At 38.3% G+C, this 24,550-nt stretch overlaps 1 protein-coding gene across 1 annotated transcript; it reads left to right on the plus strand.

Annotated features, from left to right (window-relative positions):
* The first annotated feature begins 3,269 nt into the window (after positions 1-3,269).
* MS3_00004927 (uncharacterized protein) lies at positions 3,270-24,462 on the plus strand. Its single transcript, XM_051212915.1, has 2 exons — positions 3,270-10,419; positions 10,456-24,462. The coding sequence occupies exon 2, from the start codon at positions 14,843-14,845 to the stop codon at positions 15,389-15,391; it is 549 nt and encodes a 182-aa protein (XP_051068838.1). The 5' UTR covers positions 3,270-10,419; positions 10,456-14,842; the 3' UTR covers positions 15,392-24,462.
* Positions 24,463-24,550: the final 88 nt, after the last annotated feature.

Genomic DNA, 24,550 nt, shown 5'->3' on the forward strand with positions numbered 1-24,550 from the left:
TCCTCACGGTAGTAAAGGCACTACCGCGCAAATTCAACAGGTACTTCACACCTAGTATGTTTATTATTGATGTTTCGGAACCTTATGAAACGCTAAAACGGTCTATTCTGAAACATGGAGATCTTACCGATGGACAAAGGTTAGATCAACTCCCCAATAACATCGATCTGTAACATGGCTCAGCAACGGATATGTTGTTACGAATGAGAGAGGTAATTGGTCAAAGGACTTTCGACGATGGCCTGCTTAAACAAGTTTTCTTGTCTAAGCTTCCTCAACAGGTGCAGACAGTGTTTCCTTTCAAAACAACGCTGTAGACGAGCTGGCTGCGTCTGCCGGTCATATTCTAGAGATCACCAATACTTCTAACGCCGAAGTTTTTTCAGAGAAAAACCTCAAACCACGCGAAATGACGTTACGGAACTCTGTCATACTCTGACACGTTGCCTTCTCATTCGTCACGACCGTAAACGATCGCAAATCCCTCGAAGGGAAACCCTGCAATTTTCCGAATTCCAAACAGACCGACATGAAAAACGTTTCGGGAAACTGAATTTTGTTAACAAATGACTGCAGTGAAACAGCATCATTGTAGACATTCGGAAACGTTAAATCGGCACCAACTCCGTCGGACATACTATTGACACTCAAGACATCCGACATCTGGGAAGCAAAGTGGCGGTCATTCTGGATTGCCCAGAATCGATCACAATCAAGCAACTACGCACGTTCGACGGCCGAGTGTTTCTATAGATGGTTCATACCAAGTTGCGCGTCCCTTATGAAACCTCTAACTGACCGACTTCGTCGCAATACTGAATCTATCAATTCGGACGGCCATTGTATAGTGTGGTCGATAAGAGGACCCACCCATGATAACACGAAACGACCACCACCACGTTAACTTTCTTTGACCTTGTATGACTATGCCTCGTTTACTCACGAATCACAATTTCATGTTTATTATAAAATATTATTCGCTTCGTTGACTAATTTTTCCTATCCTGTAGCTACTGTTCGGTGTGCTATTTGTGTCCCTTCTTTTCCCTGGTTAGTAGACTGTATTGTTTATTTTTGTATACTGACAGTGTTAATTTACGTTTTAGAAACAGATAAAGTTTATCAAGCCAAATAACTTACTTGTTCTGACTTTAGCTAAGCTAAGACTTTGTGCGCGACAGTCTAGAGAACAGTTTAGAATTAAATCTATAGAAAATCACTTCCTACAAAGTTTCGGACAGTAAATTCAATATAACTACTGAAATGACTTCCAATAAGTACTTCAATTCTGATGAGCTTCCGGAGTCATCACCCATCATCTGGGATAATATGACCAACTTGAAAAGGATGAACCCGAAACCAATAACGTGATAGAACTAGAAAAGTTACATCACCAGGGAAGTAAAGATTTCGGCCCGTCAGTAAGCAACAGAGAATGCAGTATTAAAATATCTGTATTTACCAAAGAGGGAAATCGTAAGATTTTATGGTAAACCGACAAATTATCGGAATTTTATTGGAAATTTCAAAGAATGCATCGGGAGCGAGAATATTGGATTTAGAGCTAAACTGAATTACTCGGTTCAATATTGTGACGGAGAAGCGAGAGCCGCTATCCTTCATTGTACTATGCTAAAACCGGAGATAGGTTATCATCAACCACTAAAGCTATTAGAGGAAACGTTTAGCCACGCACGTTTATCGCCAACTTGTTAAACTTTCCCATTATAAGAAGAAATCAACCAGAAGGTTTGAGAATACTGTCTCAAGGAATGCAAGCATGTGGTCTGACTCTCAAACAGATGAATTACATTTCTGACTTGAACTCTCCCAGAACTATTAAAACTATGGTTCTGAAATTACCAACGCACGTTCAACAAAAGTGGTTAAAGGTAGCTTATAAGATTATCAGAGGAGGTCGAGAGCCTCTGTTTGTCGATCCTATTGAGTTTGTAAAAGGACAAGCTGATATAGCTAATACTGGACATGGACTACTTGTTAACCGCGGTAGTGTGGTGGACCAAAAAGTATAATAACCAAAAATTAGCAATAAAGTTATTACGTCCAAAAGTTAATGTAACAATAACAATTTATAAATTAGTAACACAAAATAAAAGTTCAGGGACATTACTTAAATCAGCTAGTTGTCGCGTATTCCGCTGAGTTTTGGTACCGAATTTCACAATTATAAATGAGTAATAACTCCGATGAGGTAAATGTGACTCCAGTAAGTTTCCTTGACGTAGGATGTAATAGAAATGGCACAACAGTCTAAAATGTGGATAATGTTCGATTTAGAATGCAGTTGGCTCGATAACGCGTGAGAATAGAACAAGGAGGGTGTGTGTGTAGTAGTGTATTTGCGAACAACCACAAGTGTGTCACGCCATGTCAGTATCACAACGGAAAGCGTGTTCAAGGTCATTAACTAAAACAACAGGTACAATCATTTAATGATAAAATATACAGACGATGAAAGATTGACAAAACAAATACAAATAATATTAGAAACTATTTACAAAATAAGCCTGTCAGGCCTGTCTCCACATAGCTCCCCCCAGAGTGTCCGGAGGTAACACTGGTTATAATAACAACAAAAAACAAAAAATTGTAACGATATGATATTTACATATATACAAAATAATATTTACAGTTATAACCAACAAAAAATTGTGGAGCAGCAAGGATATCGTATGCAAGTACTAATGATGACAATGTTCCTTTACGTAATTCGCATTCTTTGGAGTGCTCAAGGAATCATTCTTTAGATCAATACCGGAATTTTAAAGACAAGAATGTTAGAGAAAGGGAAGAATTCGTTCTTAGGCACAAGTTATGTATTGTTTATTTGAAGGCAAACCATGTAGCAAAGAACTGTCAATCATCAAGAGTGTGGTCGTTTGAAGAGTGTGGTTGGCAGCATCATACTCTGCTCTACATGGAGTGAGAGAAACGGGCAAACACTAATGAGGACGCCCATGTCAATGCTTATTAATATCGAGGAAAAATAGATGATGGTGAGCTCAGAAATTACCAGCATTTTTAATGGAAAATATCTGTAAATCGTACTTTGATTTCAGATCTGTTATTTTTAGAGGATGTACCATGAATTTTATGAAAGGTATGGTGACATATATTCAATGATTTTTGTAAAGACAAAATAAAAACCGTATTTTCTCCCTAGTTTGTCACACTTTATATGTAACTTCATTTTTATTCAATATCTGTTGTTTTTCTGTATTACTTGCTAATAACGATGATAATTGTTTCGATGAGTAATATATACGTTGTTTTTACTACCGCGTGGTTTGAAAATACAAAACCATACCGTCTTTCCTTCTGCTTTATTGACCACGGTTTTTGATTGAAGTCAATAATGGTGTTATAACATCCCTTAAGCCCTTCAGACACCACGTTGGAATTCTGGCACGGATTATTATATTATAATACTATTGGACGCAATCTTTCTCAATACGCCATTGGTGCAATTACTTGCAGAGTAACCTTCGTTAATCGAGTGAACTTATTTGTGGTTGTTATTCTCACGAGGCAGCTTTCGAGTAACATTCAGTTCATAATAATTGTTATTTGTTTGTTTAATATACTCTTTGTCATTCTAACTATATTTTGTTACCTTGGTTTTATTAACAGACAGGCACTTATGGTTTTTACTATTAATTTTCTTGGTATATTATTATCAAACTAGTGTATCGACATACCGTTTATAAGCTCCTTTTGCTGGGAATCACCACAAAGGTTAAGCCATATCAGTCACATTTTTACTCGTTTATAAGTCACCTTACTTTTATGTCAAAACAAAGTGGTTTTTAATTTTGTTGATTGAGGTTGAATAAAATCAAGTCTGATTATCAATAGTTCACATATAAGTATTTGTCTAAGCAATCTTATAATGTTTTTGTGTCGTTCCTCCAAACTAATCTGAAAATCCAGATGAGGTAGAAATCATTAATTAGCTTAAAGAACTAACTCACTATTAAGCTAAGTATCATAGCAACTCATGAAAATGTAAAAAGACAAACCGTTTCGTACCTGAATGTTCTCTTGTTTATATTTATTTATTTTATTTTAACATATAGATATTGGTACAAGGAAGCACCAAGTACATATGCGCCACACAATTCTCATTCGATATGTGTGAGGGCTGTGATACTACCCGGGTGCCCAAACCGAAGCAGGTGGTTTTCTTAGGAGGCCACACCCCGAGCCTTCGACTTGAGGATCTGGTCCACAAGGCAGTGGAGCATCGTGAGGAGATACATTCCCATGGTAGCCGGTGACCAACGATTGGTTCATACGCCATACTGGAGCCCATGTGCACCGTTGATTTGGAATCCGGTTAAAGCGCCGGACACTCGCTTTTCGTCCTCTCATTTTCGTAAACAACACCCTCGCCACGAGAAGGCAGTGAGTAGGACTTCCCTGGCAGAGGCTATATACTCGTGGCCATGTGAGACCATTTCGAAAGGGAGAGCGAACTCTCCCCATTCTCGGCCGTACCAGGGGATTTGGGGGCAAACGTGATATCTTACTTAGGTTGAGTTGTGACTGGTACTTACTTACTTACCTACAACTGTTACTCCTCGTAAAAGAGCATAGGCCGCTCACCATCATTCTCCATCCAGCCCTGTCCTTGGCAGTCTTTTCCAGCTCCTTCCAGTTGTTATTCATCCTTTACATATCTGCTTCTATTTACCGACGTAAAGTGTTCTTTGGCCTTCCTCTTTTTCGCTTCCCTACAGGATTCCAAGTTAGGGCTTGTCTCGTGATGCAGTTTGACGATTTGAGTAGTGTATGTCCTATCCATTTCCATCGTCTTTTCCTAATTGCTTCTTTGGCTGGAAGCTGGTTTGTTATCTCGCAGAGAAGGCTGTTGCTGATGGTATCCGGCCAATGGATGTTTAGTATCTTGCGTAGACAGCTATTTATAAATACTTGCACCTTCTTGATGATGGTTGTTGTAGTTCTCCAAGTTTCAGCTCCGTACAGTAGATCTGCCTTGACATTCGTATTGAAGATTCTCACTTTGATATTGGTTGACAGTTGTTTTGAGTTGTATATATTGTCCAACTGTAGGAATGCTGTCCTTGCTTTGCCAATCCTCGCGTTTACGTCTGCATCGATTATGCTTCCCAGGTATTGAAGGATTCCACATCTTCCAGAGTTTCGCCATCAAGTGTGATTGGATTACTGTTCTACGTGTTGTATTTGAGGACATTGGTTTTCCCCTTGTGTATGCCGAGACCTACTGATGCAGAGCCTGCTGCTTCACTGGCTGTCTTTATCTGCATTTGTTCGTGTGTATCGGACAGAAGGGCTAGGTCATCTGCGAAGTTAAAATCGTCTAATTGATTCTGAGTTGTTTATTGTATTCCGTGTTTTCCCTCAGATGTCGAGGTCTTCATAATCCAGTCGACCACCAGAAGAAAGAGGAATGGAGAGAGTAGACAGCCTTGTCTGACTCCGGTGCTTACTTGGAATGCGTCTGTCAGCTATCCTCCATGCACGACCTTGCATGTAGTCCGTCGTATGAGTTCCGGATAGTGTTGACAATCTCCTCAGAAACTCCGTAGTGTCACAGAAGTTTCCATAACGTTCTCCTATCCACACTGTCAAATGCCTTTTCATAATCAATGAAGTTGATGTACAGTGACGAGTTCCACTCAATTGATTGTTCGACGATGATCCGTAGTGTCACAATTTGGTCTGTGCACGACCGATCCTTACGGAATCCAGCTTGTTGATCTTGAAGTTGGTCATCTACTGTGTCTTCCATCCAGTTTAGCAACACTCTGTTGAAAACTTTTCCTGGTACTGACAGTAGTGTGATGCCTCTGTAGTTTTCCAGTTGCTCACATCTCCTTTTCTTGGCATCTTAATGAGTTCTCCTTCTTTTCAGTCCGTCTGCACTTGTCTTCTCAAATCTTTCTCAATGGGATGTGAAGTATGCTTGTGGTTGCTTCTATATCTGACTTTGGTGCTCCAGCTGGTATACTATCAGGTCCTGCTGCTTTCCTAATCTTGATTTTTCTGATGGCCATCCTGGTCTCTCCGATCGTTGGTGGAGTGATATATATGGGATGGTTTGTAGTTGTTGCTTCGATGTCCGGTGGATTCAATGGAGCTGGTCTATTCGAGAGTTCCCCAATATGTTCTACCCATCTATTCCTCTATTCTTGAATCTCAGTGATTGACTTGCCTCCTTTGTCTTTAACTGGCCTCTCTGGTTTAACATTTCCCTGCCAGTTTCTTCATTGTATCATATAGCTGTCTCATACTTCCTTCTCCTGAAGCTTTTTCCCATGTCGTTGCTGGGCCTTTCACGTATTTCTGCTTGTCGGCTCTAATGCTCTTCTTCACCTGCTTGTTTGCTTCCGTGTTTTTAGCGTGTTCCTTGACTTTCTCTGTCCTTGTTCGGTTGTTGCTAATTGCTGTGTTCTCGTTTTTCCTTTTTTTTGATCCTGTCCAGTGTTTCTTTAGAGATCTGTTCTTTATGATTATGCTTCTTTCGGCCCAGAACCTCTTGACACGTTGAAATTAGTGCTTTCTTTATCCCTTTCCAGTTGTCCTCCATAGTAGATTCTTCTCCCTTCAGTAGATCCTGTGAGGCTTGGAACCTGTTGTTGAGATTTATCTTGAATTCATTGAGTTTGTCAGTATCTCGAAGGAGGGCTGTATTGAACCTTTGTAGTGCTGTTTGTCCAGTTCTTCTTTAGCTTCAGTTTTAAATTGGCCACAACCAGGTGGTGATCTGAAGCTTTGTCAGATCCTCCCCATGGTTCTCACATCTTTTATTGTCCTTGGAAACTTTTTATTGATGCAAATATGATCTATCTTGTTCTCTGTGGTGCGGTCCGATGAGGTCCATGTAGCCTTGTGCATACGTTTGTGTGGAAATATTGTGCCTCCTATGACCAATTTGTTGAATGCACACAAATTCGCAAATCTTTCTCCATTTTCGTTTCTCTCTCCCAGTCCATGTCGTCCCATTATGTCTTCATATCCAGTGTTGTCTATCCCGACCTTGGCGTTTAGATCTCCCATCAGAATGGTGAGTTCCTTTCTTGAGCACTTTTCTATGATTGATTGCAGCCGCTCATAGGATTGATCTTTAATGTCGTCGTTACTGTCATTGGTGGGTGTATAACATTGGATAAAATTCATTGTGATCCCCTCCTTCTTTGTTTTGAATGATACTTTGATTATACTGGATCCGTGAGATTCCCATCCTATAAGTGAATTTCGTGCTAATTTGGACAGCATTAGAGCAACTCCCTGAGTGTGTGGAGCATTTTCCTCTTCGTGATCGGAGTATAGCAGCATCCGATGGGTTTCGCTGATTCCCAGTACTTCCAAGTTGTTTCTCCTCATTTCCGTTGCTATTTGACTGGTCTTCCCGGTCTCCCACATTGTCCGTACGTTCCATGTACCTATAAAAATTGTTGCTCTGGTTCTTAGGAGGGGCATCGGCCTCGTGGCTTCCGAAGGGACTCGGCTTTCACCATGAGGCGTCATATTTCTCCTAAATGAATACCTTCTGACTCCCAGGGCAGTGTTTAAATGGTTTGAATTATTTTTTCTGGTTATCGTTTTTTAGCGAGTTAGTTTTCTGCGGGATGGAGTTGCTAACCCCATGCACAGCCCTCCTCCGTTACTCGAGCTTGGGACCGGTGGTAACTCTAGAAGAGCTACAGGCGGAGTTCATCAGGCTCATAGCAAAACGATTTTGATGGCCTAGTATGGATAAAGACGTAAGGGAGTGGGAACACTCTTGCCAGAAATCTAAATTAATTAGGCGCTGCAAATGTCCATTGGGCCCTTTTAAGACTTGAGACGCCCGTTTCAACCATGTTCGTCTGGATTTGATAGGACTCTTACCAGGTTCAAATGGATACTCTTTTAACTTGTGTAAACCGCTTCACTCGATGGCCAGAAGCAGTACTCGTCAAGGACATTACTGCTGAAACAGTGGACCGTGCCAAACAGTGGATAGCAAACTCCGGCTGTCTTTCAACTATCACCACAGACCGTGGACGCCAGTTCGAATCCGGACTTCTACGTTGTCTTACTACACCACTAAAGATTACGCGATTCCGAGAGACCAGCTACGACTAACAGGCAAATGGGTTGGTAGAACGCTTTCACCGACAGCTTAAAGCTTTCTTATTAGCTGAAAACGTTTCAGAGTGGACCGACGATTGTCTACTCATGTTACTCGGTATTCGCAATGTAGTGAAAGCTTACAATGGATAAACTGCAGCTCAACTCGTTTATGGACCGACAATCCGACTTCCAGGAGAATTCGTGGGTCCTCCACGTTATTCACTGACTATGGGCTTGTAGATGCAATACGTTCAGTTTAATCTATTTCCACTCGACCTCAGTCAACTAGTGTTTTCGTTCAACCTGCCTTACGACATAGTGCACACGTCTTTGTATGTCACGACTCACATCGACAACCTCTTGAAACAGCATATGAAGGACCCTTTAAAGTTCTTCAGCATGAACCTAAGTACCATACAACCGATAAGAATGGAACTAACGATAGCATCAGCGCCGACTGCATCGAAGCCGCGTACTTAGAAGAAAATCCTATTCATGTCGATTTTTCTTCGGTGTAATCAAAAGGTACGATACCTCATCTAATAGCCAGCAATCACGATGACACTTCGATGGCATCTGACAACTGATTCAAAACAACGCATTGTGGAAGAAGGGTAAGGTTTCCGGAACACTTGAATGATTACTGCACGTATGACACTAAATAAAATTTCGTTTCGTCTCGGTTTTTCTTTGTATTATGTCAAAAAAACTTTTTAATATGTTTATATCTATATATTTCATTCCAGAAAACAAGTTTTTTGTTGCTAATATGCTCGCTTTTATGTGTAAATGTTCTTTTTTTTTCAAAAGCCAGACCAATCATTCTGCGAAAATCGTTTTTACGCCATTGCATGTTTACGAAACACATGTGTATTAGTTTATTTTCCTTTCCACCCATTTTGTGTCTCTACACATACGAGTATAATTCGACATGCGTTTACGTATCCTTTCTTTTTGTTTTCTAGGACGGCCGGGAAAGATGAAAGAACGATGAAGTTTACTATGAGTCGAAATTTTCACTGTACCCGTTTCTTAATTATTATATTGTACCACATGGCCTCTTGTAGTAAGGAAAGACGACCAGACGCTGCCGAACATAGAAAGCTATCAGAAGAGTGTTTACTAACGAAAAACACGTTGGGTTTAAACTTCTAGTTGGCCACGTCTTATGGTCATCACTACCCCATAATCGGGTAGTGATCTGTAGTGGTTAATAAATCCCCATAATCAATAGTTCTGTAAGTCTTCGACATTTGATGCTGACCACATCAGTTTTAATGGACTCACCTAGCTGAAGACGCTCGGTCACGCATCTGCACCAGATCACGAGTGAGAACGCCGTGCTCAACTTCTCCTGCAACCGCTAGCCAGTTTAGATCAGTACCTCTCGATATACTGATAACCTATCAAATATTTCTTCTGACCTTCCCACTTCTGACTTTTGATGGGCAGGGTGGGTAGGATTCAATTATAGAAGATGTTATTGGTTAAAGTGTTGTCAAACTATAAATACTCGTGGCATCTTTACATCAGACACGATAATGAGTTAACTGAACAAGTAAATCTTAATTTAATACGCAGTAGTGTTAATGCTATTACTAGGTTAAAGGCTCAGAAGCTGAGAATGACTAGTAACAAGCCAATATCTGCCTTGTTGATTATATGATGATTAGCATTACCTACAATTCTCCCATTTCAAAAAGTATAAATATCAGATGTGCAATAAAAAAATCATCATTCACTGAACCGCACGTTTCACTGGTCAAGTAGGGCGCTTTATTGATGTAAGATCCATTCTGAAGATTTTGTGTGTGAAAATCCCTCCATGTATACACTTGTAGTTTATTCTTATTGATTCCTTCAGTTTTACATTCTGTTAGTCTTTTTGATTTCATTTGAGATGGTAATGTTTTTATTTCATTGTAATTTTTACTTTCGTTACGCTTTCACTGAGTTTCCGTATTTCTTCCCGAACTGCATTTACGTTGTTTTAGTTTATACTTAGTCTCAGCGGCAGCCATAGAATTGCTCCCCCTGTGATTGTGTTGCTTGCATTGACTGGAATTGTACATTTTTGATCATGGATTGAAGCACTCTTCCGGAATTGGAAACACTGTGTTATAAAGCAACCAAATAATGTCTTTCGAACGAATCTGTACGTGATCTATCTAGAAAGGATAGAATAACATATATTTGGTGCTCTTACATCCTTTATCAACTTATTTATTTATTGTAATCTAGATTCCATTACAGATTGAACAATTATTGGTTGAATAAATGGTAGTAATATTTGTTTAGGTAATAATGTACATTTATATTTATGATGAAATCTAGAACCGTCATTTACCGAATCACTTAATTTTGGTTTCAACTGGGCAAAAGCGTGTGTCTAAACTGCCTAGACATTTATTCCCCAGTCCAAACCCTAGTTTCCATTCTAGAGTTGGTACACTTAAAAGTGCTCTGAAAAAATCAAAATGGGAGGGGACCGCCGAGGAGACCAAGAGAGGTCCCTGCTTATCTATCATTCTACATCGAACACTCAGACGATTAACGGAGTCTGCTCACCAGAAGCTTTACTTGGCAGAAAGATATGAGCACGATCTAAATAAATGTCAAAAAATCAAGGCTGAAGTATTCGTTCACTCCTTTATTTCGTATGGGGATTATATTCCATATTATTTCATATTGGATGTTGAAAAATTTGTGCGTTTGAGAAGATAGCCTCACACCCCAAATAGAGACCCCTTCACTACCAGTCTGGTTTCTTCTATCAGTGGAACGAGGGTTATCCACCGGCACGAACGACTATGGTGGCGTACATCCTACATGAAATGCTGGTCGGGTCGTGCAGAAGAAAGTATACTTTGCGAGATTTCAGTTGGCTCAGAAGTTCGAATGCGTCATTCCAACCAAATGAAAGCAACTTTGATCACTAGCAACGAGACTCGGCATAGAATACCTCTTGATGTCCTACTGGAACTTGTGAAATCAAAACCCCTGTAACAGACAGGTCAGTCTCCGTTCAGGTAAGGAGTAACATCATTTACTTATTGTTTAGAGGGTAGACAAATTGAGATCACAGACCAGTCACGCGATTACAGGTGGACCCTGGCACTAGATCCTACGAATCTGCTCAAAAGGAATATAGATTGGATTAAAGCATGTTCCGTGCAGGATTGAGTTGGGGTACTCTCATTGTCTAGAAAAACTTGATCAATGAGGACTGGCAGATACTTGGAGTAGATTGGAATTTCCTCATGTAAAAATGATTAGTAAACTAACATTCTTCTTATTGTGGTTCCTACTTCCATCAAACCTTGTTGTTTAGAGTGTAATTACGTTCCTGTGTTCTGTTTTAAGGACTTGTCGAATGAGGTAGTGTCCAAGAATACTAAGCAATAACAGTAGCTGGGTTGGAAACCATAACAACAACCCATTTCAACCAGCGTATTATGAGCATGCTGTAGTTTCTTGTTTGTAGTGTTACCTTAGCATATCTTTCAAGCTCTATTTGCTTGACATATAGATTTCACTTATAATGAATGTGTAAAACGCTTAGGAATTGTGTGTACTGGCTGGCTGAAGAACTATTCCTATACGCATCTATACTGATAGAACCACGTTTCTTTCTGTTTAAGCAGACGCTGGGGAAATATAGTTTGCTATCAAGTTCTTCCCTCGTAAATCCAATTGCTGAATGTTTTATGTGAAATGTAACCGAGATTTCTTTTCTAGTTTTCTGATCAGTGATAATGAAACCATCATCAATGTAAAGGCAGTAGAAGTCAATCTTATCAACAACCTCTCTGAAAACAAGATGCAACATCTACAGTTATCATCCGTTTCCCATTAAAGTTTATATGTTCCACCTTGGAAATGAAATTCTAAACATCTTTAACGCTTCCACTGACAACTAGTTTGTATAGGAGATCTAGGGTTTCGAACTAACTACTTTGCAGTTTTATGATATGGTAAGTTATACGCATCTAGAACTGAACGAAGAGGAAGTTCTATAGCGACTCACGTGCAAATGAGTTTAGTCTCATCTAACGCAGTTAAGCCCTTTTGCTGACTCATTTAGCGGACAAAGTCATCCGCACTATAACAACTTATTGTACCCTTATTATTTTGTGCTTGTATGAAATACGTATGCTTGAATATTGCTTACGGCCTACGCATTTATTCACTCTGCTAGTCTTACTACTAACTGATTATTTGATTCGATTACTCATTCATTTCACATGCTATATATATGTCCATGTTATTCATACTCACTCACTAACACACTCTCGTCTCGCTTTTGCTATGGCTCTCGCTCGCTTGCTTGCCTTTCGGCACAACTCTTCTATGCTTGTTTAACGCATCTGTACATTTGGATATATGTGTGTGGTCTCGCAATAAACGTAATCAACACTTCGTATTTGCCTTCTGATTAATATACCGTTGGGACGTTATATAAAACGGTTATCAAGACGAACTGTATACGAAGTTTAAGGATTATATCGAATACCGACCACCACAGTTCTGACTTGTGGACTTTGGGTAAACCGTAGAGCTGTGGTGTGTATAATCCAACGGGTTTATGTGTATCTTGAATGACTGGAGTATTTATACCTTGATCCTTCAATTTTTAAACTAATTAGTCGGTAATTTCTGTTTTCACATTTATATCCCTAACCTTGTCGAGTTTTTGAAATCCAGTCGGATTATTCAAAATCAAGTTCATTTTATTAATGTAATTAGTTTTGTTGATTAGGAGGGGATTCTTTGGGTGAGTTTAGCTTTATTACTTTTAGGATGTGCTTCTTATGACCTTCATTTGTGGGCAGGTGGCATCTGAAGATTCTAGTTGCCGGTGGGAAATGCTTCAAGAGAATCACACTTTTGTACGGTCAACAGTACGACTTCACCGCCACACTTTAAGTTAAGGTTCTTTAATTGACACTTCTTGCATTTTATAACTTAAAGGAACAAGTAATCCAGCCAGCATGACTCGATAAGGTCATAATTCTGGTAAATCTGACCACCATATCTGAGTGGCAGGTAAGGTTGGTGTGTGGTGATTTGAACCGAAGCACATATATGCCAAGTTCTACCTCGCTTATGAAAAACTGATGAGGGTGACCTTCTCATCCTCCCATATGGCCGCCGCAAATCTCAAAGCATTTCGTACCAGCAGACACCGGTTGCCAACTGAAGTCCATGTGCATCCGGTTGGGCCACATGATACTGGGGTGTAGCACAACAGGAAATTGAAGCTGACTATTCCATTTATGGACTGCAAAGACAGTGGAAAAACGTAGAAAGGACAGGGACTACCAACTCGGAAAACCCCGTCTAGGTAGGTTACCTGTCCATTCACATTGGGCTCAAACAGATAAGCAGGATGCGGGAGTTCACTAGTTTCAAGTTGGAAGCATAAAACTGCTTAAATATGAACACCGCGAGTTTATCGAATAAAATGGATGAACTTCGTGAACCTAGTAGTACTAATAATACTCATTTGATAGGAATATCTGAAACAAGGATATCTCAATTTACGGACCAGGAGTTAGCAATACCCCGGATGTTTTGGTTTCGCAGCGACGGGAATGAGGGTGGAGCAACCACGTACCTGAGATCTTGCTTGTAAGTACATCGAGTGCACGACCAAGAGGTATTCAAACTTGGTGCATCTATATGGTGCTCAGTAAGATTGTCTACCACCCCGAGGTGTCTAGTTGGAGTCATTTACAGGAAGCCGACTGCTGACATGAAGTACGAAGTTCTGGAATTCACTGCCGGCTGAGCTAGTCCCAGCGACTTCTCAAAAGTCCTTTAAGAGAAATCTTAACATACACTTTAGGACTCAAGACAGTATTTCACTATGATTTACCAAGTTTTTTCTTTTTACGCTTTTGTCGTTTATATACCTAGATACTTACCTGGAGGCATCGGTGATCCAGTACTACTAGATGCGGTGGCGCGTTAAGCTAAGGCTTCTTCTATTCCGTCCAGAACGATTTAAACTGACTGACTTAGCCGATTTAAACTGATAAAAATTTGAGTAATGTGTTTCACAAGATAAAACGATATTAACAAGTCACTGAGTATCACATTCGAAAGTCACATCTTCCAGCTAGTTAATCACACCAACTCAAGGTGTTTGCCAAGATTCAGTTGAAACAAGCTGAATTTCAGGAATGAGACTTGACACTTATAAAACTTTACTTCGGATAAGAATGACCGGTTTCTTTGTTAGTATTCTGTATTGATATGCCCCATCTTTCAGGTCCATTTGGGAACAGTCATTTTTGATAATATAAGATAAATGAGTAGATCCTAATGAACACGAACGAAAAGACATTTCTCTAAGAAGATGATCAATGACTGAAATTCCTAATTGAAGCAATTGATGTTGCTTTCATCGAAAGTGTTTTTGGGATAGAAAGTGTTGTTTGGAAGAAGTCGACAGAAAGCCCTACCTAACCTAGGTTTCGTGTTATTGTGGACTCGTTAGTGTGTTGTGTCTGTAATCTAGATGGAATCGAGTGGAATTTGAACTGATGATTCCTTCGTACTTGTTGAATGCTTGATTTCGAATTCTAAATACAGTAATAATTCAAATACTTCTAATTATCACATTGGCGTCACGATGTAGCCTGTGGTGGAATTGTTGGATATACATTCAGATCTTGATGCTTTTGAGAATTACTTTGAAAGGTTCGAAATTTGGGCTATGACCAAGGAAGATGGTGAGGATGTTAATATTGTAGCACTTTCTCTCACATTCATCGGAAAAGAAGCATATGGCTTATTAAAAACTCTGGCTTTACCGGAAAAGCCCATTTCGCTTTCTTATACAGCTCTCAAGGAACTACTACTAGACTACGTTAAGTATACAAATTTCGGTTGCGGTAGAGGGAGAATTCATAAAATGATTCATGAGGATATAAAAAATTCCACTGCATTACGTCATCCCAGTCCAGTGCATACTGAAGGTTATGCAGATAATTCATTAGGGAGTTGCGATGCAGTTCACGAAAATAGGCACAAGTTTGGTCAATGCTTGTCCTGTGGCATGTTCCACTCTTTTAATCAATGCAAATTTCGTAACTCCAGGTGCTTTAAATGTGGTGATATTGGACATATTCAGTCAGTTTGTAATACTACTGTTCATCTTGCTGCAACTGATATTAAGTTTTGTAATTCTGATTCTACTGAGTCGAGTATTCATAATGATCATTTATCTTTATCAACGATTTTAAGACAGTGTAGAGTCATATAGCAGTTTGGAGTTAAATGAAACTCAGAATCCTTGTAAGACAAAAGTTTCTAATCAATCAATTTATCAGAATTCTCATGTTATTGTACCAGGTATGACTTTTCCTAATGATTCACTTGTTTCTGATGAAATTTCTTGCAAATCTGAGGAAAATATGTCGAATGAACCTAGTCATGATAGAAAACCTGATGTAGTTTTGATGGACGCTGATTTTTCTAATGGTTCTTTACTCTGCAATGACATTCTTAATAAATTAGAGGAAACTATTCCAGAAGATTCAAATCTTGATGTCATACCAAATATTATTTGTCCTCATAATGCATTTGTTTCTTGTGGGAAACTTGTTCAATGCGAAGCACAAGTACTAAATGACCTCGATTTTGATTACAATTCGGATGATTCCATATCAACTGCTGTTTATCCTTATCAAAAAACACTTCTAATATTTACTATAACCAATGTGAGAAATATGTTTTAAATGAAGCCACATCATCCATAAATTGGGGATATGAAGATCCAACATGATTTCGTGGGGAGGGTAGAATAAAAGTTTATGGTTCAAATTCTAGGTTGCAGCGGTTTCAGTACACAACCGGCATGCTGATTACACAATCCCAGGAAGAAGGTGAGTCTGTTTTGATTTCGGTTGTTAATTCCAATACTAATGAGCACATTCTAGATAATACAGACTTTTTATCCAACACAACGTCGGACAGATACAGGATAAACTTAAGAAGACGTACAATCGATTACAGACACTCAGTCTCGAATTTAAGCTGTGGCGGATGTGATGCTTGAATGAACTGATGATTCCTTAGTACTTGTTGAATGCTTGATTTCGAACTCTAAATAAGGTACATTCGTTTGTGGTTATCTAGTACTTCTTGATCCGATTATGTTATTTCTGGGATTCTTAGTTCATACTATAATTCAAATACTTCCGATTATCACAAATCGATGCTCTCTCGTATATTCGATCCTTTGTTACACAGCTTCGCAGCCAGAGACGTTATTATTGAGCTATTTGGGCCACGACTGACACCTTGTAGGACTGAGATGTTTTCACAAGTGACTGATTACCTTGTGGTAGCCGATATCATGAATAATGATTCTATTAGTTTGTAGCGCCTGGTCCTATGTCGAGCTCACATATCTTATTCTAGCATCCGGACAAGCTGGTTTATCCATTCTAATCAAACCATATTTTGACCATGTTAATTATTCACTTATCAACCTTTAATGGTTTTATATGACCGTATATGTGTGCACTTCTTATCTCATCCATCATATATCTGTAACTTATTTTTATCTGACTATAAATATTGATTAAAGCTTGATTAAATGAAGTTGATTCACACACCACCGCGCGTCATTTAGCTTCGCTTTCTTCTGTTTGCCCTATCCCTCTCATTTCATGTCCAGATCGTTGAGTGTACAAAATATGTGTATTCAATATCCATTCTCGTATTCGAATTATTGAATTACGTTATTGACTAACGCGATTTCAGTTGATTAAATATACGAGGATAGCCAACTTGTGTATTTCAATGACAATTAGAACAATCCAATTGGAGTCAGATTCATGGCCACTAAAAATTTAACTTGAATAAAATTTACGAATAAATAACAACGAAAATATATTGAACAGATTGATAAAGAAACTACATATTTCATTTTGAGTCTGAAATGATTTGATGATTTTTACATTGGTTTTCAGGAGAACCAGACACCATCCGGACTTTCACGTAAAAACCCAAACAGTACAGCTCAACCCCGTTTAGCAGAGGAACCAGACACCGTACAGGCTTTAACGCTACAATCTGAATTGTACAGCTCAATCCTGTGGCGCAACCACACAGGTACCAAGCACCCTGGTGGACCATTCGCACCATTCATATACACACTCACATCACATGTATAGTTATTCCGATCAATGATCGCGTGAATCAATTATGCACAGCACGAACAGGCCAAAGTTGACCTATTCCGCTTACACGACAGTCAAACTCATTAGTATTAGCAATGGCGGCATGCCTTACAATGTCTCAATGACAATGGCCCTCGGGAACACTGAAAAGCAACCACCAGTATGAATGAAATCGGTTAACCAGCAAACCAATTTTTGCATGAACAGTCAGCAAAACTTGCCAAAGCAATGCCGAACCGTCCACAATAACAATGGCGAACCTCCAGGCTCATATGAGACCTTCAGCTCTATATAGCCATGTAGCTTATACTGCATACAACACATGTGTAGTGTAGTAAGCGAAATAGCCCAGCCTGAAGCGTTAGGGCTTAAATAAGGCTTAAAACCCACTGTCTGATGTCGGAATACTATAATTAGACCACCAAGATCGTTTTTATCGTATTTGCGAAAATTTCATTTTTCCGACTTTTCAGACACTGAGTTATGTGATGACAATTTTTGTCATGAACTGGGATCAGCTGGGAAGCCATTGTAAAGTAGGCCGAAATGTTTAATAAGTACTTCATTCTACCCACTGGATTTTCCAGCTGATATTTATTCAACATAAGAGCTCTCACCAAAAAGAACTTAATCTGAATGATTTCTCGTGAGTTCCATATGTTTTTCAATTGTAGGGAAGAGGCTCTTACCTTCACATTTGCATCAGATCCGCCTTGTTTATCGGTGACTATGTCCAGGTACGTGTAGGTTTCCACCTCTTCCAGGGCTTCGCCATCAAGTATGATTGTGTTGGTGTTCTTTGTGTTGAATTTCAAGATCTTGCTCTTTCCCTTGTGTATGTTGAGGCCTACTGATATGATTTAGTTGTATATAATATTGGCTTCATCGTGATGTTATGTTTGTGCGTTTTAGGTAAGTCATACAAGTAGGGTTATTGCTGTCCTTTCGGTTTGAGTTCGTTGTATGTAGGATTCTAGATTAAGTTCTTCTTCAAGAATTCTCTCAACTTTTTAAAGACGATTTTAAATAGCGTCTGCTAGGTCTTTCGGATATTGTTGATGACAAATCTGGTGGAATCATTTAAAATGAACATTTACTTTCTTATGTATTCGTCTGTTTTTAGAGTGACTACACAGGAAGCTTTGTCTAGTCGGATTACCATGATTGTTCCCTCTTTTATAAGTTTTCTCACTGTTTGCTGATTACCTGTAGTTAATACCTTAGTTTGTGTAATATATATATATATATATATATATATATATATAACACAGACGTTAGAATAAGTCGTTTATCCGACAGTTATATTATACACTTTGTCAGTAATATGTTGTCTTTTTCATATAAAATAAATCATTTTACCTAACGTAAGTCTTCTCATCATTATATCAGGTGCTTTATGTTAAGTTTCACCACAATGAGATGTTTCAGGTAGTCAGATAATAAAGCTAACAAAGGTAATTAAAGTAACCCATTGTGCCACTGAGTAGAAAAAGAATTAATCTAAGAAAATTTTCTTTCTGAAGAAATCGTTTACTTATGCCGTACAATTGTATTTATAGCTGTTTGATAAATTTATAAGTCTATAGAAAGAAAAGACTACATCATAAAGTGATTCGAGGTTTTATAGATGGTCAATTATCGCTCGTAGTTTTGACTCGTAGATTATTTTCATTCTCCTCTTATTCTCTAACCCCTTGGTTGTTATCGAACCCCTTTTGATGTTTGAAGTCTCGAATCTTTTTATGATGCCATCTTCTCTATCTTCCTATAAACTTATTTATCAAGCACCTATAACTACAAATGTGCGGCTTAATTAAATGATTTGGTCGAAAAAAGTAAGTAATATTTATATGATACATAATTAGACGCTTACATGCAAGACGAATTTTTTATGAGTAAAAATGTGCTATATCGATGGAGATAGATGTTTACTTTGAAAGTTTTTATTACGCTTACAAATACTGTAACAAGAATACTCTTTGTGACAATCACATTGGAATATTGAGAAATGTAAAAGCATAATAATAACGTTTTAATGTTATTTTTAACAGATTTTCGACACAATATAATCAATGCTTTTACATGTCAGTGTTCATAAAAGCTAAATAAGAAAATATGAAATACTTTAAAGGATATTTTGAATTGTATACTCTAGAGAAGATATAGACGCACTGATCAACCGATATCTAAAAGTTCAGATAATTATGTAACGAATAAAAATTAAATCTAACGAACCAAATTATTTATTTTGAATATTAAAATAAAACCAAACTTCGCCTGGAGTCCCTCCGGAGGCTACTGCCTGTCCCAAGCCCGGATAAAGGAGGAGGGTTGGGCATGGGGTTAGCGACCCCATCCCGTAGAAGACTAACTCGCTAAAAAAAACGCTAACCAGAAGAAATTATTCAAAAATTTTAAACTCTGCCCTGGGAGTCAGAAGGTCTTCATTTAGAAGAACTACGACGCCTCATGATGAAAGCCGAATTCCTTCGGAAGTCACGAGGCCAATGCCCCTTCTGACAACCAGAGCGACCATTTATTTAGGTACATGGAATACTCGTACAATGTCTTCCAAATTGCTGCAGAAATGAGGAGATACAACCTGGAGGTGCCTGGGTTAAGTGAAACACATTGGACGCAGGTTGGACAACAACAAATAGCTTTAGAGGAGCTTCTGCTATACTCCGGCCATCATGAAGAAAATGCCCCACATACACAAGGAGTTGCATTGATGCTGTCCAAACAAGCACAAAATGCACTTATAGGATGGGAATCTCATGGACCAAGGATCATCAAAGCCTCCTTCAAAACAAAGGAAGAGGGCATTACAATGAACGTCAACTGTATGACACGACAAAGAAACTCGCTGGGAATCGCAGCAAAGCAGAACGACCAGCGAAAAGCAAGGAAGGCAAGGTAATCACCAACATTGAAGAACAACGGAACAGGTGGGTAGAAAACTTCAAAGAACTCTTGAATCGACCAGCCCCACTTAACCCACCCAATATCGAAGCAGCCCCCACGGACCTCCCAATCAATGTTAGCCCACCAACATTTGAAGAAATCAGCATGGCCATCAGACAAATCAAGAGTGGCAAAGCAGCAGGACCAGACAACATTCTAGCAGAGGCACTAAAATCAGACGTAGCTGTAACTGCAAGGATACTCCACATTCTCTTCAGAAAAATTTGGGATGAAGAACAAGTACAAACAGACTGGGAGGAAGCACTTCTGATCAAAATCCCAAAGAAAGGCGATCTCAGCAACTGTGATAACTACAGGGGCATCACTGTTCTCTCAATACCAGGAAAAGTCTGCAACAGGGTATTGTTAAACAGGATGAAGGACTGCGTAGACGTCCAACTTCGTGACCAACAGGCAGGATTTCGTAAGGATAGATCGTGTACAGACCAAATCGCAACTCTACGGATCATTGTGGAACAATCACTTGAATGGAATTCATCACTCTACATCAACTTCATTGACTACGAAAAGGCATTTGATAGCGTGGACAGAGCAACACTATGGAAGCTTCTTCGACACTACGGCGTACCTCAGAAGATAGTCAATATCATACAGAATTCATATGATGGATTACACTGCAAAATCGTGCATGGAGGACAGTTGACAAAGTCGTTCGAAGTGAAGACCGGTGTTAGGCAAGGTTGCTTACTCTCACCCTTTCTCTTTCTCCTGGTGATCGACTGGATCATGACGTCAACGTCTGAAGGGAAGCGCGGGATACAATGGACATCTAAGATGCAGTTGGACGATCTAGACTTTGCAGATGATCTGGCTATTCTATCGCACACGCAACAACAGATGCAGGAGAAGACGACCAGCGTAGCAGCAGCCTCAGCATCAGTAGGTTTCAATATACACAAAGGGAAAAACAAGATTGTCCGATACAACACAGCATGCACCAATCCAATCACAATTGACGGAGAAGATTTGGAAGATGTAAAAACCTTTACATATCTGGGTAGCATCATTAATGAACATGGTGGATCTGATGCAGATGTGAAGGCACAGAACGACAGAGCAGGAGCAGCATCCCTACAACTGAAGAACATCTGAAACTCAAAACAAATGTCTGTCAACCAGCACCAAGGTCAGGATTTTCAATACAAATGTCAAGGCAGTTCTACTGTATGGGGCGGAAACCAGGAAAACTACGAAAGCTATCATCCAGAAGATACAGGTGTTTATTAACAGTTGTCTACGCAAAATAGTTCGGACCCGTTGGCCGGACACTATTAGCAACAACGTACTGTGGGAGAGAACAAACCAGATCCCAGCGGAGGAAGAAATCAGGAAGAAGCGCTGGAAGTGGATAGGACACACATTGAAGAAAGCACCCAACTGCGTCACAAGACAAGCCCTCACATGAAATCCTCAAGGCCGAAAGAAAAGAGGAAGACCAAAAAACACATTACGCCGAGAAGTGAAGACAGATGAGAAGAATGAACAAGAATTGGATGGAACTAGAAAAGAAGGCCCAAGACAGAGTGGGTTGGAGAATGCTGGTCAGCGGCCTATGCAACATTGGGAGTAACAGGCGTGTGTTAATACAATTATGTCGAAGGCTGGGAATTAGAGTAGAAAATAGGGTGCAAAATATTATGTTTAAATTACAATAGTTTCGGAACAAAAAGGGTATGCCAATGAATCATACATCGAACGAAAGCTTATGTTCTGTAGAATAGATTAGGGACAAAAATAAATGTCAGTGTTTTACAAGCTTCGAATAAAATGGAATAATGTCCCAAAAAATAGCTTCTTGTTTCGCTGTTCACAACAGGAACATAAACATAATGTTGAATAAACCTAATAATATCATCTTAGCAACATGATTTAGGTCAGTTATAGCTTTCATAAATCATATTGTAGCTTTTGTTTACAGAGCAATTCCTTTGTAAATTATTCCACGGCTAATTCAAACTCGAAATATAATAGTGAATATCAACTTCCGGATGCAGGCACATCCAGCTGATGAGTCCCAAATAGGACGAAACGCGTGTCCTGGATTCCACTGCTAGCCACTGCCCGTCTTTGCTTAAAATTCATTTAACTTTGTTTGATAAAACGTAAACTACTCTAATATATGTACAGTAGTTCATATTGAAAACCCAAAATATTTTCGTTGGCATGTATTTTAAGGAAAATTAACAGAAATTTATTTATTACAAGGTTGAGAAGCTGTAACTAAAGCCTAACAATATACTGTACAATTTTCTCAGTGGATTACTTAGGTTTTCTTTAATAAACATCCATTTTTTTCTATGCTTTATCACATATTAAGTCTGGTTTTCAATCTACATTTCGCTCTTACCCATTATCTTGCTTTTTATGTTAAACTATTTATTAACAGAATATCCCGTCGACGACATCTAGCCATCTAATACTGAAATACAGTGCATGAGATGTCGAGTCACTTGAAATAGTAGCCACATTACCACTTGATCTATAAGATCAGGTCAACACTAAGGAGTGGGGATTAATTGATGCTATTTTCGTTAATTGTTGTAATATTTTTTTATGTATAGTAAGTATTTCGAGGTATATTTCATATTCATATAATTTGAAGATATATGTGTTTGAACCATTCTGTTAACTGGATAGCTGACGTCTTGACGCCTCATAGTTTGTTGTTTATAAATTTTTAGTGTTTATGTTTGTTTTTCTTAATAGTATAGTACGTTCATAGGCAAATCTCAACTTGTTTTCAGGACTTCATGTGGAAATTTCCAAGATTCAATTCAAAAAATTGACCAGATGAATTTGGTTTGATCAATATAAAGAAATGGATGAAATACTAGAGATTAAACGATAACATATGAAGGATATCATACTAATAATTTTCAAATCTGTGCGAATATTCATTCGGCCGTTAGGTGAACTGTTGACAATGAGTTCCTGACCGCTCCTTAGATCCTCAGAACTCTTCTAAATTGAGCCGCGATCTGTAGGCACAATATAAAAAATTGAGTTCTTTTATGTAGAGTAAACGAGAGTATTTACAAGTTTGTAAATGACCTTGGTGTTTTGACGGTTTTTGAAAATACGCAGAATTTAGTAGCAAAATTGGTAATTATATGGTCAAAGTGTGCTATGTAACCGTTTTGTCTGCACCTTCTATATACCTATAACTTAATGACAAATTTACTGTGTCACTCCATCTTCGGAGGTTTTTACTTATCCATCTCTCCACCCTTCCGTTCATTGGACTGACCATCATTATTGGTTGTCTTCATTTGAAATATATTCAGTGGGAAATTTGAAAATCGTTTTCATTGTTCATTGTTTTTTTATCATTCTGAACTGACTGAATATAGTGTTTTCATCTTGTTCTCTGTTAATGAGGGAATTCTCCATTGCTCCCAACAAACACATACATTCCATGGGTTTATATATTTTTTGGCTATACAAATTATTGAAATTACACAAGCTTAGATTATATTTCAGTTTTATTCCAAATGTATAACTCCTCCGTCATACGGAACTATGGTTGGCTGGAATATTTCAAGAGATTGGAATACTTGTATCATATCATTCAGTTTCAGTTTACTGATAGTATTAAAAATATAGAAAATTCTATGTAAAATTACGTATGCATATATTATAGTATTTTGTTAAAAATAAATATATAACAGTACAAGATTGATTGAACAATCAATCAACACTTTTTTAGTCAAACTATGTTATGAACTCTTTATTTAGATAGTTTTCTTTATAGGGAAAACTTAGAGGATATAAAACCTTTTTTTATTTAATCCATCATAATACAATGATGTGAAGAAAAAAAACACAACACACTATATTGTGATTTTCTAAAATGTAAATTGAAAATATTAACATGTTAAATAAGTGGAAAATATTATTTTGAAATATAATAACCTTTAGAAATTAATATTACACCAATCATTACACCAGTCATCAATTATAAATTATGCAACTTCTAGAGTCTTTCAATCAATTAACAATAGAATATATTACATGAAAAGAAAAAAAAACATGATAAATAAATAAAAAACCATCGAGTTATTCCTTAGCTTTTATTTGTTTGATAAATAAATAATATCTTAAGAGATATCAAATTTCAAGTGAGAAATAATCATATAAAAATAGAATTCTAATTTATTTTACCACATTCATTGTTCATTTATTAATTTAGATAACTAAAATTGATCTTTTATCTGAATATCCGAATTAGAATATTACTTTATATTTATATT

This window comes from Schistosoma haematobium, chromosome 3, assembly GCF_000699445.3.
Source record: "Schistosoma haematobium chromosome 3, whole genome shotgun sequence".
In the NCBI taxonomy this organism is placed as follows: Eukaryota; Metazoa; Platyhelminthes; class Trematoda; order Strigeidida; family Schistosomatidae; genus Schistosoma; species Schistosoma haematobium.

What these genes read in the sequence shown, in the direction of transcription:
- MS3_00004927 (XM_051212915.1), top strand. Translation starts at nt 14,843, where the DNA reads ATGACCAAGGAAGATGGTGAGGATGTTAATATTGTAGCACTTTCTCTC.